The sequence below is a fragment of the Oreochromis aureus genome, linkage group 7 (assembly GCF_013358895.1).
Source record: "Oreochromis aureus strain Israel breed Guangdong linkage group 7, ZZ_aureus, whole genome shotgun sequence".
Lineage (NCBI taxonomy): Eukaryota > Metazoa > Chordata > Actinopteri > Cichliformes > Cichlidae > Oreochromis > Oreochromis aureus.
Window position 1 is genome coordinate 24,790,277 of NC_052948.1, and position 14,997 is coordinate 24,805,273.

The following is a 14,997-nucleotide window of genomic DNA, read 5'->3' on the forward strand; positions in this document are numbered from 1 at the left end:
CCAACTGCACCGGAACAAAAAAGTCCTTTTATGGACATTTTGGAGGAGAAGAGGGGAGGGAAAAGCCCAAGATAAATACATTTCACCTTGATGCCATGTTGCATATCCCCACGATCCCTTGATAAGAGCGGTTCATCGTAAACTTGTACAAAGGTTGTTTCTTAACCAGTCTTGTGTTGCCTTTCTTCTTTTCAGTCAGTTAACACAGCTGAAATAAAATCATTGTAGATATGCAGGATTTATTGTGAATAGGCACAAAATTTTGAACATGAGCAGAAATCTTGCACATCTGAACTACAAAAGTCCAGGGATGCACACTGAGGTAGCCAACGTCCCCAAACACCAGACGCAAAATTATTCTGATATCAGACAAAATCATCATCATCATCATCACTTTACATTCTGCCTCTCACATCTGTATCCATGCAAACTCAAAAGAGGAAAGAAGAGTAATGTTATGATTTGCTGGCGAGAGAACCCAAATGCACGAGGCAAACCACAGCAGCTTTATTGGGGTGATAGAAAACCTAAAACAGCATGATACATTTCTTTGCATTTACATGTCCCTCACAGTGCTCAAATAAAATAAAATAAACAAAATACTTGGAAATGCAACAGATCATTTCACCAAAACTTGCATAGTCTGGATTATAAAATCAAGGTTACTGTAAGATTGCAATAACAACATAAAGTAATAGATTGTGATGCACCCTTTTCATTTAAACTGGATGGTTTTTAGAGAAAAACAGCTTTTTTATAAATTTCTTCTGGAACCTGCGAGTACAGACAACAACTTAAAAAATAATTCTGAATTTTTAAAGTGTACAAGATATTTATATGACCCGAGATGTCAGTTTCATCTTTAATTTATTTTTCTTGGAGTGGAAAAGGCGTCTAAAATGTAAGAAATGAAGCAGACTTGTAATGAAATAAATAGTAATTGTTATAAAAACACTTCATTCACCCATTTTTTAAAAGCATTTTTCTTTATACATTTTTGGAGCGTTTCCAAAGTAAATACAGTTGTAGTTGGGCTATACTATAATAAAGCATTTATCAAAATGAGACTCTAAGGCACAAAATCATTTTATATTTGTGTATAGACTGGAACACATTTGTAAGTAGTCAACATTTTTTAAGTCTTTAATATACATTTTTCAACCTCTTGAGACAAATTTCTCTCCCTAGTGAACCATCTGGAATGGCATTTCCAGATGTTACGGACATTTCCACAAGTTACGTGTTTTAAGTGGCAGCTAACTTTAAAATGCGTCGAACAGCTCAACAAATATCTGCAAGCAAACAGTTTCTGTTCAGTGTGTCACAAAATGTGTGTGCTACCTAGAGTTTCAGCTGCTTGATTTCCCAGGGGGAGTACAAAAACACTCATGGGTGACAGAACTGATCAGTGATATTTAAAGTGGAAATGTAAAAATGAAATATATAGTTAGGTCCATATATAAATATATTTGAATACTGACACAAGTTTGTTTGTTTTTTTTGACCCATTTACTTAAACATATTCCAATTATAGTTACATAGTGGACATGGGCATAATGTGTAGACTATCAGCTTTCATTTGAGGGTATCCACATTCAAATTGGATGAATGTGGATACATGTGCCACCATCTTTTTAAAAGGACCTAAAGTAATTGGACTATTGACTCAAAGGCTATTTCATGGGCAGGTGTTGGTAATTCCTTCATTGTGTGATTATCAATTAAGTAGATAAGACAGATAAGCTTGGAGTTGGCCTGAGGTGTGGTGCTTGCATCTGAATGATCGTGCTGTGAACAGACAACATGCAGTCAAGGGATCTCTCCATGCAGGTGAAACAAGCCATCCTTAAGCTGCGAAAACAGAAAAACACAGCCGAGAAATTGCTACAATATTAGGAGTGGCAACATGTACAGTTTGGTACATCCTGAGAAAGAAAGCAAGCATCGGAGAACTCAGCAACACAAAAAAACCCTGGACCTCCACAGAAGACAGCAGTGGTGGATGATTGCAAAAGAAGAGTATTGCTCATGTGGAGATTGGACGAGATTGGACTTTGCTGAAAAACAAAGAATGGAAAAACATTCTTTTTACAGATGAAAGCAAGATCAACCTCTACCAGAATGACTGCAAGAACAAAGTATGGAGAAGGAGCGGAACAGCTCATGATCCAAAGCAAACCACATCATCTGTAAAACACGGCACTGTGATGGCTTGAGTGTTCACGGCTGCCAGTGGCGTTGGGATGCTAGCTATTATTGATGATGTGACACAGGACAGAGCAGCTGAAGGAATTCTGAGGTATTCAGAGACCTATTGTCTGCTCAAACTGAGCTGAATGAAGTTAAATAATTGGGCGGAATTTCATAACAGAGATGGACAATGACCCAAAACATACAGCCAAAACAACCCAGGAGTTTATTAAAGCAAAGACAGTGTCACTGTTGCCTCACACCAAGAAGGTCCTGGGTTCATATCCCACCTGTGGCTGTTCTGTGTGGAGTTTGCATGTTTGCCATGCAAGTAGCCCTTAAAATCAATTCACTAGTCAGATTTGGGGTTTAAAAAGTAAAACTTGCTTCTACAAGATTAAAGTTTCTTCATCTGATTGTATATTTTGTGCTTGTTGGGTCAAAAAAGCTAACTGATTCTGGGAGAGGGTGATGATTAATGTAAATTTGCTCAAAAGCTCTCTTTCATTTCACCCAGCTCATGGGTGAAAATTCACTGCAGGACTCTCTTTACACTGTAAATTGTCATTTTATGTCATTTATACAACTTCTGCCATTTTACAACTTTATTTTTCATCAGCAGATTTCAGGAAGAAATTCTTAGTTCATGAACTTTTGGCATAGTACATAAAAAGTAAAGATTCTGTGAACGGGTCGATGAAGATTTATTTTTAATGCAATGTGTAAAATTGTACAAAAGAGTGACAAAACAGTCTTGGAAACAACTGTTCTGATGTCTGAACGGCACCACATTTCCAGGACTGCTATTAGCACCTATGAAGACAAAAGAAAGAAAGTGTGAAACTAAGGTTTACTATGGGTTACCCAACACACAAGTTATATTTAGCAGCATTAGCCTTTACGCCCATTTAAAAACACCTTTTTATGACACCTTTGCGATAAGATAAGATAAGATAAGATGGCCTTTATTAGTCCCACAGGTGGGAAATTTGTTTTGTTACAGCAAATATAATGCTTTATAATGTGAATGTGTGTGAATAAATTGCAATTTATTTAAATGTCACCATTTTGCAACAGTAATATCATCAGAACCAGTTGAATAAAAAGCTTACGATGGTTTCCTTCCTTCATGTTCATAGCACACTGCCTTCTGGTGCTAGTCAGGTAGCATAGTTAAAGAGTTAAAAAGTCGGTAGTTGAAGTAAAAATGGCTATTGCATCTTTTTCCCCCCATTATTTTTATCCATCACCTAAATGCAGTTTATATTACTGTAACCATAATGATGAAGCTCCTCTACCTCAAAGTACAGATTTATACAGAAACCCTGATCTTTCATCAAGAATTGTGCATAAACGTAACCAAATCATTGCCTTAGCATTGTATTACAATAAAAGTCTCAGTTATTCATTTATTTAAATTAAATTCTAACATGTTGCACATTCAAAACTTATGTTACATTTCTTACTGTTTAACACTTGTACAGCCTGTTCAGTCTGATGATGTCATTCTGGCTCATCTCAGTGCCCGTGCCAAATTCGACATTGGGATTGGGAATGGGCTCCATGGTGGGCTTGTTGTTGCCAGAGAAGGCATACCTGGAATAATGCACAGCTGGTTTGTTTGTGTTCAAGAAAAAATGAGAAACTATTGCTTTATAATTGAAATGGTCGCTTTGCCTCTCATTGGAAGAACAAAAAGAAAAGAGCAAGTAAAAGTTTGTCAGTTGGCTCTCATTAAGAGGATGATGTTTTCCTATTTTCTATATTCAGAATCACTACGTGCCGGTAAGAGGGGCTTGCATTTTTTTCAGCGTGCAGAAAATCCCTTTAATAATTTTGCATAAACAACAAAAAAGAAAGTTATCAAAACAAAAAAAACAATAATAATAATAAAAACTGAACTAAATCTTAAAACTTTATCTGAATGAACAGATGTCTGATGAAAGTGATTCAGACCTGTGGTACTGCATGACTGAGTTGTAGTCATAGGGGGTGTTCTGGTTCAATGTGTTGATCTTGTCAAAGGCATACTCCCAACCTGAGAGAGAAAAAGTGTAATATGCATCAGAAAAGCCTGATGAGCGTTAATGTTTGCATTTAGAGCCTCAAACCTGTTCGCTCTATAGTCAAAAGGTTAGTTTTATAATTTTACACATTTGAGTTTATAATATATTTAATGACTTTATTGTCACTTACCTCACTTTATAATTTTAAGTATAACATTCAAGTTATTTCTTATAGAATTTTGTAAGATCACTTTGGTTCTTAGTTGAGTGCATCCTGTCCTGCTGTGTTGCTGTTCATTATGGAAGATCATTCTAAAGATAAACTGTAACTCGAAACACACCAACAGCCCAAAGAGACCGGAGTGCCACCACAAACAGAAATCGGGTTACAGATGTATGACTGAATGGATCAGGTTCTGACCGGATGCGATGTTCTCCCACAGGATTCGGATGTGCTGGTCCCTGTCGGAGCGACACTGCTCATGGTTGAAACCGAGGGCGTGGAGCAGCTCGTGCTGGACGGTGTTATGGTAGAGACAACCCTCACGGTCCAGAGACACTTCCTGGCCATAACCAAGGCGACCGACATAGGAGTAACAGCTGCATTCACACAGTAATTTAAAAGGCAAAAGAAAAATGTATTATTATCATCCCTTACAAAGCAAGACTCCACAAAAAGAACTAATTTAACAAAACTGAACTATCTAAACTAAACTATAATAAGGTTCTACAAACAAAATGTTTTATTTTAACTAATAAAAGACTATCACAGTCATTTAAAATGATAAAATATAATGGCTATGTTTGTCAAGTAAATTATTATTTATTATTAATTTAATTATGACTCTAATTATGATTAAAAGTCATCCCAAAGAAGATTTTAAATTCTTGCTGAAATTGGAAACTGAAATTAAATCTGATATTGGGATAACTGTGTAGAATAAAACAAATGACTAAATACATTTACAATGTTACCATTTTTGACATCATTTTGCAGTCATACAAGGATGTGGTAGATTTATTACTTTGTCCTACCCTTGAATGGGAAATTGAAATGCTTCTTTTTGAAAAGGTTAGAGACGTTTGATTTGAGATAACACTTTATATAATTGGGCTACATGTGCAGAAATACCTAAATATATATATACCCATCCAAACTACTGAAAGCTTAAAGTAAATAGGGAAAAGCAGGAAGCACAGAGGGTGGGCCATCACAGTATGATTTTAAAAATGCATAAACAAATCATAAACAGTTTAAAAACCTCCAAAGACTGTACAGTTTACACACACACACTTTACTCTAGAAACTTTATTTTTGTTGCGTCCTTTAAATTAAATGAAAAGCATTTTAGGTGTTTGCACACACACACACACACACACACACACACACACACACACACACACACACACACACACACACACACACACACACACACTCACCCATTGATGGACTGGATGTTCAGGTAGTCTCTCTGGTTGGTTCTTGGGACGAAGCGAATGCAGGAGACGTCTTGGAATGACAGCAAACCTCGCTCAATGATGGAACGCTCACGAGAAGCTGAGAAGACAGAGGGAAGAATACATTTCCACCTGTTGCCACGGTTCATTCATCTGCTCAGTATCTGTACTTACAGAAATACTTTGGAATCTGCACTAATTAACATGGGAAATGTAATAATGATTCATCAAAATCAAATGTTTTTTAGCATTTGTGTCGTTTAAACTTTGAGCTCCATTTCCAATTTTCAGTTTGTAGTTATTGCAAAATAAAGTCCTTAGTTTTTATGTGGAATTTAAAGTAGTTATTGCTGTTTTTTTAAGTGTTAAGCCAAAACTTGTGGCAAAGCATTAAATAAAGACATACAAATCGCAGGTTTATTCCTTTGTCAGTCTCCAACAGAGTATGACTACAACACAAAGTTTAACTTGTGAAACAAGACCTGATACAGAAAAATCACAGTTGATTTATTAAGCTATTCACTTTATTTCATTCAGATTTGTTTTCTGAGCTTTTGTTGTTTGGTGATATTTTTTTGTTTTATGAGCTTGTTTCACTTTGATTTTACAGTCCATTAGATCATTTGATCAGCTGCTTTACTTCAATTTAAAAACTGCCTTAACAATTCTTGAGTTACTTACAGTAATGAGAGGCGATGACGTAGGGGACATAGACGTTTCCATCGCTGGATTTTCCCCACATGCAGCCAGAGGAGGTGCAAGGATCAGCATTTCTTTGATTCTCATTTTCATAAGCAATGTCATCAATGATAAAGGGCTCCTCTGCTGTATGCACTGTGAAATGAGAGCACTGAGTCATTTGATGATATATCAGTGTATGGTAAAGTATATCAAAGTGCTGTTGTGCAAATGAGCAAAATACCGTTTTGCTTTGAGGCGACAGTACTAACCACTGCACCGCCATATGGAAAATGACCAATGTATCTAATGATAATTTTGCTTCATTTTAACCTCAGTGGGTGGACGACAACAGGATCGCATTTCTTTTACAAAATGTATGCTCCAAATTTAAGTAAAATTGAAGGTCAGCAGTTTTGGGGCGACCGTGGCTCAGGGGGTTGGGAAGGTCACCGGTTCGATCCCCGGCCTCTCTGTCGTGGTCGTTGTGTCCTTGGGCAAGACACTTTACCCTACTGCCTACTGGTGTTGGCCAGAGGGGCCGATGGCGCGATATGGCAGCCTCGCTTCTGTCAGTCTGCCTCAGGGCAGCTGTGGCTACAACCGTAGCTTGCCTCCACCAGTGTGTGAATGTGAGTGTGAATGAATAATGTCATTGTAAAGCGCTTTGGGTGCCTTGAAAAGCGCTATATAAATGCAATGCATTATTATTATTATTATTTTGTCATCTTAAGCTCAGTGGTTTCATAAAATATTATTATTGATATATCATTAATCTCAAAAAATCTGGAAGAACCTTGAGTCTGGATTTTAACAAGAAATCTGTAATATTTTCCTGAGGTATTTCACAATAGAAATACAGGATTCATACAAGCAATGTTCAGTCTCAGAATGAAGAGTGGAGCAAAATAAATCTTGAACCATAAAGTGAGTCTGAACTAAATATAATAACAGGCCTGAAGTTGGTGTAACTGAAGTATAAATATCTTACCTACATCCTTGTTGGCCCTCCACAGGAGCTCAGCAACAGACAGATCCTAGCTCAAGCAGATGGCATCATTCATTAGTGAGGATTTACATGGAAAATCTTCACTTTTCAATTGAAATTTGTTTCCAGAAAGATGGAATAAAGTCTTCACGTGTTTTACAAACTCATGTGTGAATGTGGTTATCAGGGGAATGATTCTTGGCAGATGTCAGCTCAGCAAATTCATTGTATTCATTGCTTGTCAGTATTTTTCTTGGATCATCATTCACGGCTACCCAACATGAGGTTTGACTTCCGAGTATTTTGTTAGTCTGTTATTTAGTACCAATTAGCAGGTATTTGTGTCTGTATAGTCTATGACTGCAGCTTGAAAACCAGCAATCTAGAATGCCTGATAATCCACCATCTCTTCTGGCTCCAAGACTTAAGAAGGTCTTAAGAGCTTGGAAACAAAAGTGATGGACTTTTTTAAGTTTCTTGAAGATGTTTCATCTCTCATCTGAGAAGCTTCTTCAGTTCTACAACCAAGGATGGAGAGTCCCAGGTATTTAAACCCTAGCTGGGGTTATTCTCATTGACCCACTATTAATCACGTGACTCATCACATGAGTCAAAGCGCAAAAAAAGGCATGGGTCGTTATCACCAGAGGTTTCAAGTGATATCACACTTGCCTCTTAAGGCACCATCGCATCAATTCTTTTCTTCTCTTGTATGCACAGTGTAATGTTGCGTAATTTAACCTAACACAATCATGTCTTGGAAAAATTTCAGTCTGGAATTTAAACAAAGCTCTCAGATAAATGTAGTGAATTAAGAGACCAATATTCTGTTAATGAAATGGAGTAAAAGTAGCATTAAGTGGGATTTGTAAGTTCGATATTTAGTATATCCTCACCTTCTCATCAGCCCAGCAGAGGACAGAGGCTCCGAGGAGGATCAATAAACTGAGTGTGCATTTCATGAAAGCCATGTTACACAGTGTTAACACCTGGATCCTGCTGCAGCTCCTATTTATACCCTCCAGTATATTTGCTGACTTGTGAAAAAACCAAAAAACCCCCCCCCAAAAAACACGCTGACGTTGCTTTGCTTGGAGATAAGAAGGAAGTTGCCTTGAAAACATCCTGTCTTTTCCCACCTTAAACAAACTAATATATATCTATACATATATTTGCTTCCAGCAGCGAAACTATGCCCATAATGCTGTGTGAGAATGCTGGCCCAGAACACCTGATCAATGTTTTCGGGGAGTTTGAATATTTTGTATTCATCACCTGTAAGTGGTTTGGTTTGTCTGTTTGTTTATGAGAGCAGGTATGTTTGTTTATGTATGTCATACATACATAAAGAAATTATGGGCAGATTTGGATGAAAACTTTACCACAGTTGGAGCTTGGCCTGCCTGACAGATTATGTCTTGGAGACAATTCAAAGCCAAATCGGGCAAATTTGCACCTTTTTCAACAAATTGTTTTAAATACAGAAAACACAAAATGAATGCAGGAGAGTGACATCCTCTGTGTTAGTTCAGCACGTGGCTTAAATGTAGTAAATTAATAAATGTAAATTCTACCTCTGGGTGATTTTCTGATAGATGGACATTACAGCATCAAGTATTTTGCACAGATTACAAATGGACATGTTGTTTCAAGTTTTAGGTTTCGTGTGACCTTACATGCTCTTCTTGACCTCTTTCAACAGATGCCATGAGGACAGCCCACAGTGTCCTGTGGTGTTTCACTCTTTTAATCTTAAAACAGTAAATCTGTCCTCTCTAGGGAAACTGGTTGGGATATTCAACAGCCATAGAAAGATTTAGCCTGGATTACAATTACAATTACAATTGAAATTATATATATATATACGTGTGTGTGTGTGTGTGTGTGTGTGTGTGTGTGTGTGTGTGTGTGTGTGTGTGTGTGTGTGTGTGTGTGTAACTAAGCAGTATATACATGTGTATATATGTGTGTGTGCAGTAAGGAGTTTTTAAAGCTTTTACATATTTTTGAACTTGACTTGAAAGGCAGACTCTGTTTCACTGTCTGGCTTTCTTTCTCTTTTGATAAGTAGTACAGAATGTTATAAAAAGTATTTTAACTTGACAAGGCCAAGGTCTAATAACATCTCACTGGTGATCATGACTGACTGCATCTGGTAGTTTCTCAGGATAAAAAGGATTTGTTTGACAGCACTCAGTGGACTGACCAATACCTGGAACAGAGGGAAAATCCAAGGAACTGAGTGAAGATCTGAAAAGGAGAATTACAGAATCACACAGGTTGACCAGGTCCCTTAGAGCAATTTCTAAACAACTGCAGATTTCAAGATTAGTTCAAACAGTTGTATGAAATTATGAGTTATTCAGATATATCACCACTTTGCTATGACATTAATAAAAAAAGAAAAAAAATGATGGTTAGGATGTTGAGTTAATGCCCAAGACCCACCAAAGTTAGAGCCTGCCATGAACTGGAAAATGCTTTACATCACCATGGATTGAGAGGGTGCTGACAAAGTAAGAAAACCCCTGCTCCAGATTCCACACCATCAAGCTCAACTGAAACTTTCAATTACTCACATGAACAAGCTAAATTTCTTGGCTTGTTCAAATTTCAAGCCAAATGACAAATGACAAGAGGTATGTTTGGAGAAGTAAAGGTGACGTTTCAAGCAAGGTAGTGGGAGTGTCATACTCCGGCTTGTTTTGCTGCTAGCGGTACCAGTATATTGCACAAAGTGGGTAGAAAAATGAAGAAAGAGGACTACCTCCAAATTCTTCAACTCTGCATCAAAGATGTGGCAAGTGAAACTTGAGCACAGTTGGGCGTTCCAACTGGACAAAGATCCAAAAAAACACATTAAAACTGTTTTTTGGAATGGATAAAAAGTGGTAACATTAGCCTCCTGGAATAGTTTTCCCAAAGCCCTGACCTCAAACCTAACCCTATGGCCCTATTGAATATTGTGGACCATGCTGGAAAGCTGGGCCCCCTCCAGGAACCCAACCAATGTAAATGAACTATACCAATTCTGCAAAGAACAGCAATCAAATATCTAACCAGAATCATTTCAAAAGCTTGTTGATGTCAAAGGTCACCTCGATGCCCTTTTTCTTGTAAGGTTTTTGTTGTATTGTAAAACCCTATAATAACACAGAGAAAGCTCCTAAAGATAATTGATTTCCCTATAACAGGGGGTCCAACTCCAGGCCTCGAGTGCCGGTGTCCTGCAGGTTTTTGATCTCACCCTGGTTCAACGCACCTGGATCAAATGATGAGTTCAACTTCGAGACATGTTGGGGAGGTCATTTAGCCATTTGAATCAGCTGTGTTGGATCAAGAACACATCTAAAACCTGCAGCACACCGACACTCAAAGCCTGGAGTTGCCTACCCCTGCCCTATAAGCAAGCACCTGGCGAAGAAAGAAAAATTCCCCTTTAACAGGAAGAAACCTCCAAAGAAAACCTATTAAGTGGAAACCTGGGCGAACAAAAGGTTTTGAATCTGTTTTTGAATACGTGCACAGTTGTTCTTGATCTGAGCTTGTTCTAAAGAACAGGAGCACAATAACTGAAAGCATCTTCAACACACAGAGCAGATCAGAAGACAGCAGAAGTTCTAGAGCCTAAAATCAGTACAGGAGACCAATTTAGTGCCCAACAGGGATAAAAAAAATTTAGCAGAGGAAAAGAAATAACCCATGACACTTCAATATGCATTCTGAAAGGTCTGAATGCTTTAGTCTAAAAAGTAATGAACACATAGCACGTTTAGTCATAATTGAATGCAACATTGAACACTGAAAAATGAACAAGAAAAATAGTTTTCAGTTCAAGAAATTCACAGACGCAGATGTTTGAAGCAGTTTGTTTAATCTTTTCATACACATGCAAACAGCAGTGATATCATTTTCCCACATCCATCTTCACATTTAATCTGACAACAACAGGTTGTGCTTCTAGTTGATGTGCATCAGGTTAAATTTGTGGGTTTTTTTGGGACCTTTCTTGCTCTTTTAGACCTCCTTCAACAGAAGACCATAAGGGCGGATGGCCTGTTCTACTATCTCCTGCTCTTCTTGAGCTGATAATACAGACGGGATGGGAACCAGCCAGTACCTATCATTGTTGTGTTTCTGCCTGTACTGTGGGTTGATCCGATTTTGCAGAATCACTTGGTAGCTCTTGCCATTCTTTTGGGAAGTGAAGGTTTTGGCATAAGGGACAGCTTCATTGATGTAAGGGGTCGAATAAATTCCTCTGCCATAGGCCTGACCTGCACCTGGCTGTTAAATAAAAGTAAGAATATATTATACTATTAAATACGGATATTCCACACTGATATTCAATTCATCTATATTGTACAGGCCTAATGTGGAAATAGGACAGAAAGAGCACTGACGTGGCTTAAAGGGTGAGCAGCTCTTAACTAGATGTGGCATAAATGTGTTTATGGACATGCTATGGAAAAATATTCTGACAGAGATAAATAACAATAAATAAATAAATATACAAAAACCTGCAGCTTACAGGTTTTTGACATTACTCATAGGAAAAAGCTTTCCCAACACTTTTGCTCAACAGTGCTCAACAAGTATAAATGAAGCTACAGTTTGCTCCTGAGGTCCTAGACATGCAGGTGTCCTCTCACAGTCACATAACAACTGCTGTTTGCTGCATTTCCTTTTCTTTGTGTTGTGCTGAGATTTTCATAGCTTGTGACTTGACATGTGAGGAAACCATTTAACTCTTTCTTTTCTCAACCCCGGGATAAAATCCAGACTTTAGAAAACTGAAGGACACAGTCTCAGCATGTGGAATAAGAGACCAGGGATATACATAAAGTGGGACACCTGGTGACATTCCATGCAATTTCAAAATATTAAATATGAATTTCGGGTATATTAAATATCACAATTATACATCATATAAAATGTTACTGTAAAGCAATTGTACTGGGTGAAATAATGGGTTGAGATAATAACGTAATCAAACCTTGTAGAATCCTTCGATGATGCCCCCAGCTCCTTCCTTAGATGTCCCATGGTAGGACACAGGCCACTCCCCTGGCACTGACGCAGTGCTTCGGTAACGAGTTCCCAGCCATGTATTTCCTTCATACTTATTCAGGACCTGTGACAAAATATGAGGATAGGTGATGCAGGTGTATCTGGACCTGTATTTGTTTCAAACAGTCCATAGTTCATCTCTGCAAACTGTATCTTCATTAAAGTCTGAGCTTCTGGACGTTGTACATATAGCATTTCAGAATATAGTGCTTTACCTTCGGGACAAACCATTCTATTGATCTTACTTTGAATGCAGACAGTCAGATATCTTTTATTTACTACTACTTAAGAGCATAGTGATGTACCAGTTATGCTTATAACACACATATGATAACTAATATGCTAAATAACTGTTTAACTATTCTTTTTCAAACCCAGTTCTAGTTACATTGACACTGTTCACCTCTCTACATTTTTATTTTGAGGTCAATTAATTTCCAGTGCACTACCTGGAAAGCACTCAATGGAAGTAACTGACTGAATACAGTTAATTAAATCAGGTCGAATTAGTTTTTTAAGGTGTGAGTTGAGACCAAATATGATTTTATTTGTGTCACTTAAGAAAATTCTTTGCAGAAAATTCTTTACAGATGATTTGTTATATTTTTTTCTTATAATTCTAGTTCTGTAGTTTAAAAAAAAAAGGCCTAGTATTTGACGTAAAAGAGAGGACTAAATGCAGTCATTGATTTCCAAGAAACTGAAGAAGAAGAACATTGTTGAGAACATTAATAAACTTCTAGTTTAGTTTAAAAAATGAGCTGGAAGGAAATTCAGGGAACCAGAAGTTTCAACTTTCTAAATGATTGCAAATATCTGAAGCTCAAAAAGTATTTTACGGGGATGTCATTGAATTTGTGCTCTACAGCCCGGCTTAAAGATCAATTAAAGCAGCTTAGACTCTAAGTAATGGGCATGAAAAAGATGGTTGATGCTGATCTCAATTCAAAGGCAAATTTACCTTGAGGGCAAAACGGTACCAACCACTTGGTCGTTCATACACCTCTCCGCCTCTGTAATAGGTCTCTGTGTCTTGGAGACCAGAGAAATCGTAGTCAAATGTCGGATCAAAGAATTCGCCCTCATCGATGATGAAAGACCTTTCTTGTGGTGGAGTTCGAAAATAGGTGTCAGAGTCTGAAGATTGCCCTCCATGTTGCAGAACACGTTGAATTCTGGCAAAGTTGTTTTTTGACACTGGGCTGTAAGTTGAGAAAGACAGCTGAGATTAGGGTCAGAATAAACCTTTTGACCATCAACAAAAGAAAAGAAATGCTGCTCTTTCACTGGATTTTTTCTCGCTCTCTGCAAACCAAACTGCAACATTGTTGTCAAAATTCTTTGAGCTTTAGAAACTACATCCTGACTGTGAATCTCAATATAATATCCCATCCATCCTCTTATCCTTTTCAGGGTTGTGTGGAGGGGGGGCTGGAGCCTATCCCAGCTGCCTTAGGGCGAGAGGCAGGGTACACCCTGGACAGGTCGCCAGTCTGTAACAGGGATAATACATAGACACAGACAACCATTCGCACTCACATTCACTCCTTTGGGCAATTTAGAGTTTCCAATTAACCTATGCCCACTAACTGCATGTTAGTGGGCATAGTGGGAGGAAGCCAAAGTAGAACATGGGGAGAACATGCAAACTCTACACAGAAAGACCCCAGATGGTGGAATTGACCTTCTTGCTGTGAGGCAACAGTGCTAACCACTGTGCCACCATGCTGCACCATTACTCCAATATTACTTTACTGGAGTAATTACTTTTTGAGTAATTATATCAGCGCAAGTCTTAAGAATAGTTTATAATATTACAATATTTACCAGGTTTGATCTCCATCTGCGATTGCACAAATGAGACCGTTTACAGACAGTGTTGATGCTGCTGAGCTGGGAAAGCATGCTCTTTGGAAAACTCCATCGTGACCTCCTGCTCTTTGGTTTTGAACAGAAGTGATCTGGGCATTGCAAACTGCACCCAAAGCTTCAAGTGCAACTTGTCTGTCCATCTTGATGTTGTCTTGAAGTTGTAGTCCTTTGCTCTGCTCACTTCTACCTGCAAGTGTTGTGGCTCGTGTAGAATTGGGCTTATATGTTAAACTGTTTATGATGTAAACCCAGTTTGCATAATTTCTTAGATAAATCAACTTTTGACTTTTTGACCTTCAAATAGACGTGTTTTCATTGGAACTTACTGTTCTTCTCTTTTTTCCAGTTGCAAAATTATTCATTAGACTTTCACAACTGCATCCACACCCTGAATCTTGATGCAGTCACAGTTTACCATTATAAAAACAAAAAACAATTTTTACAATTATTCAGTAACCCAGGTTTCATTGGCAGAAGTTGGATTCAGCAAGCCTGCAAGAATTAGCTCTTGTTTTCAAAAAAGAGGAGGAAACTTTGAATGCAATGTTTTTTTGGAGTGGATGATAAATGACAGGAGTGGGCAGAGGGATAAAATAAAGGTCCAAGCGTCCCTTGGCTTTTGCCTACTTCTTGTGCTCTGGCTTTTCTTGACTTTTTGACCTTCACAAAAAGAAAAGGACAGTTGCACTTCTCCTGAAATTTCTTGCTCTGTACAAACTGAATTAAAGTGAAAAA

The 14,997-nt window shown here is 37.9% G+C and overlaps 2 protein-coding genes across 2 annotated transcripts; both read right to left on the reverse strand.

Moving 5' to 3' along the window:
- Positions 1 to 2,875: 2,875 nt before the first annotated feature.
- Positions 2,876 to 8,330, reverse strand: LOC116317492 (high choriolytic enzyme 1-like). The gene is made up of 8 exons (XM_031736280.2): positions 8,217 to 8,330; positions 7,324 to 7,369; positions 6,336 to 6,488; positions 5,637 to 5,754; positions 4,618 to 4,796; positions 4,147 to 4,228; positions 3,657 to 3,786; positions 2,876 to 3,003 (listed from the first exon to the last, which is right to left on the reverse strand). Exons 1-7 carry the CDS (start codon positions 8,289 to 8,291, stop codon positions 3,660 to 3,662), a joined length of 780 nt encoding a protein of 259 aa, XP_031592140.1. The 5' UTR covers positions 8,292 to 8,330; the 3' UTR covers positions 2,876 to 3,003; positions 3,657 to 3,659.
- Positions 8,331 to 11,177: 2,847 nt separating this feature from the next.
- Positions 11,178 to 14,462, reverse strand: LOC116317491. The gene is made up of 4 exons (XM_031736279.2): positions 14,218 to 14,462; positions 13,352 to 13,592; positions 12,317 to 12,454; positions 11,178 to 11,607 (listed from the first exon to the last, which is right to left on the reverse strand). The coding sequence occupies exons 1-4, from the start codon at positions 14,400 to 14,402 to the stop codon at positions 11,338 to 11,340; spliced, it is 834 nt and encodes a 277-aa protein (XP_031592139.1). The 5' UTR covers positions 14,403 to 14,462; the 3' UTR covers positions 11,178 to 11,337.
- Between the last annotated feature and the right edge of the window lie 535 nt (positions 14,463 to 14,997).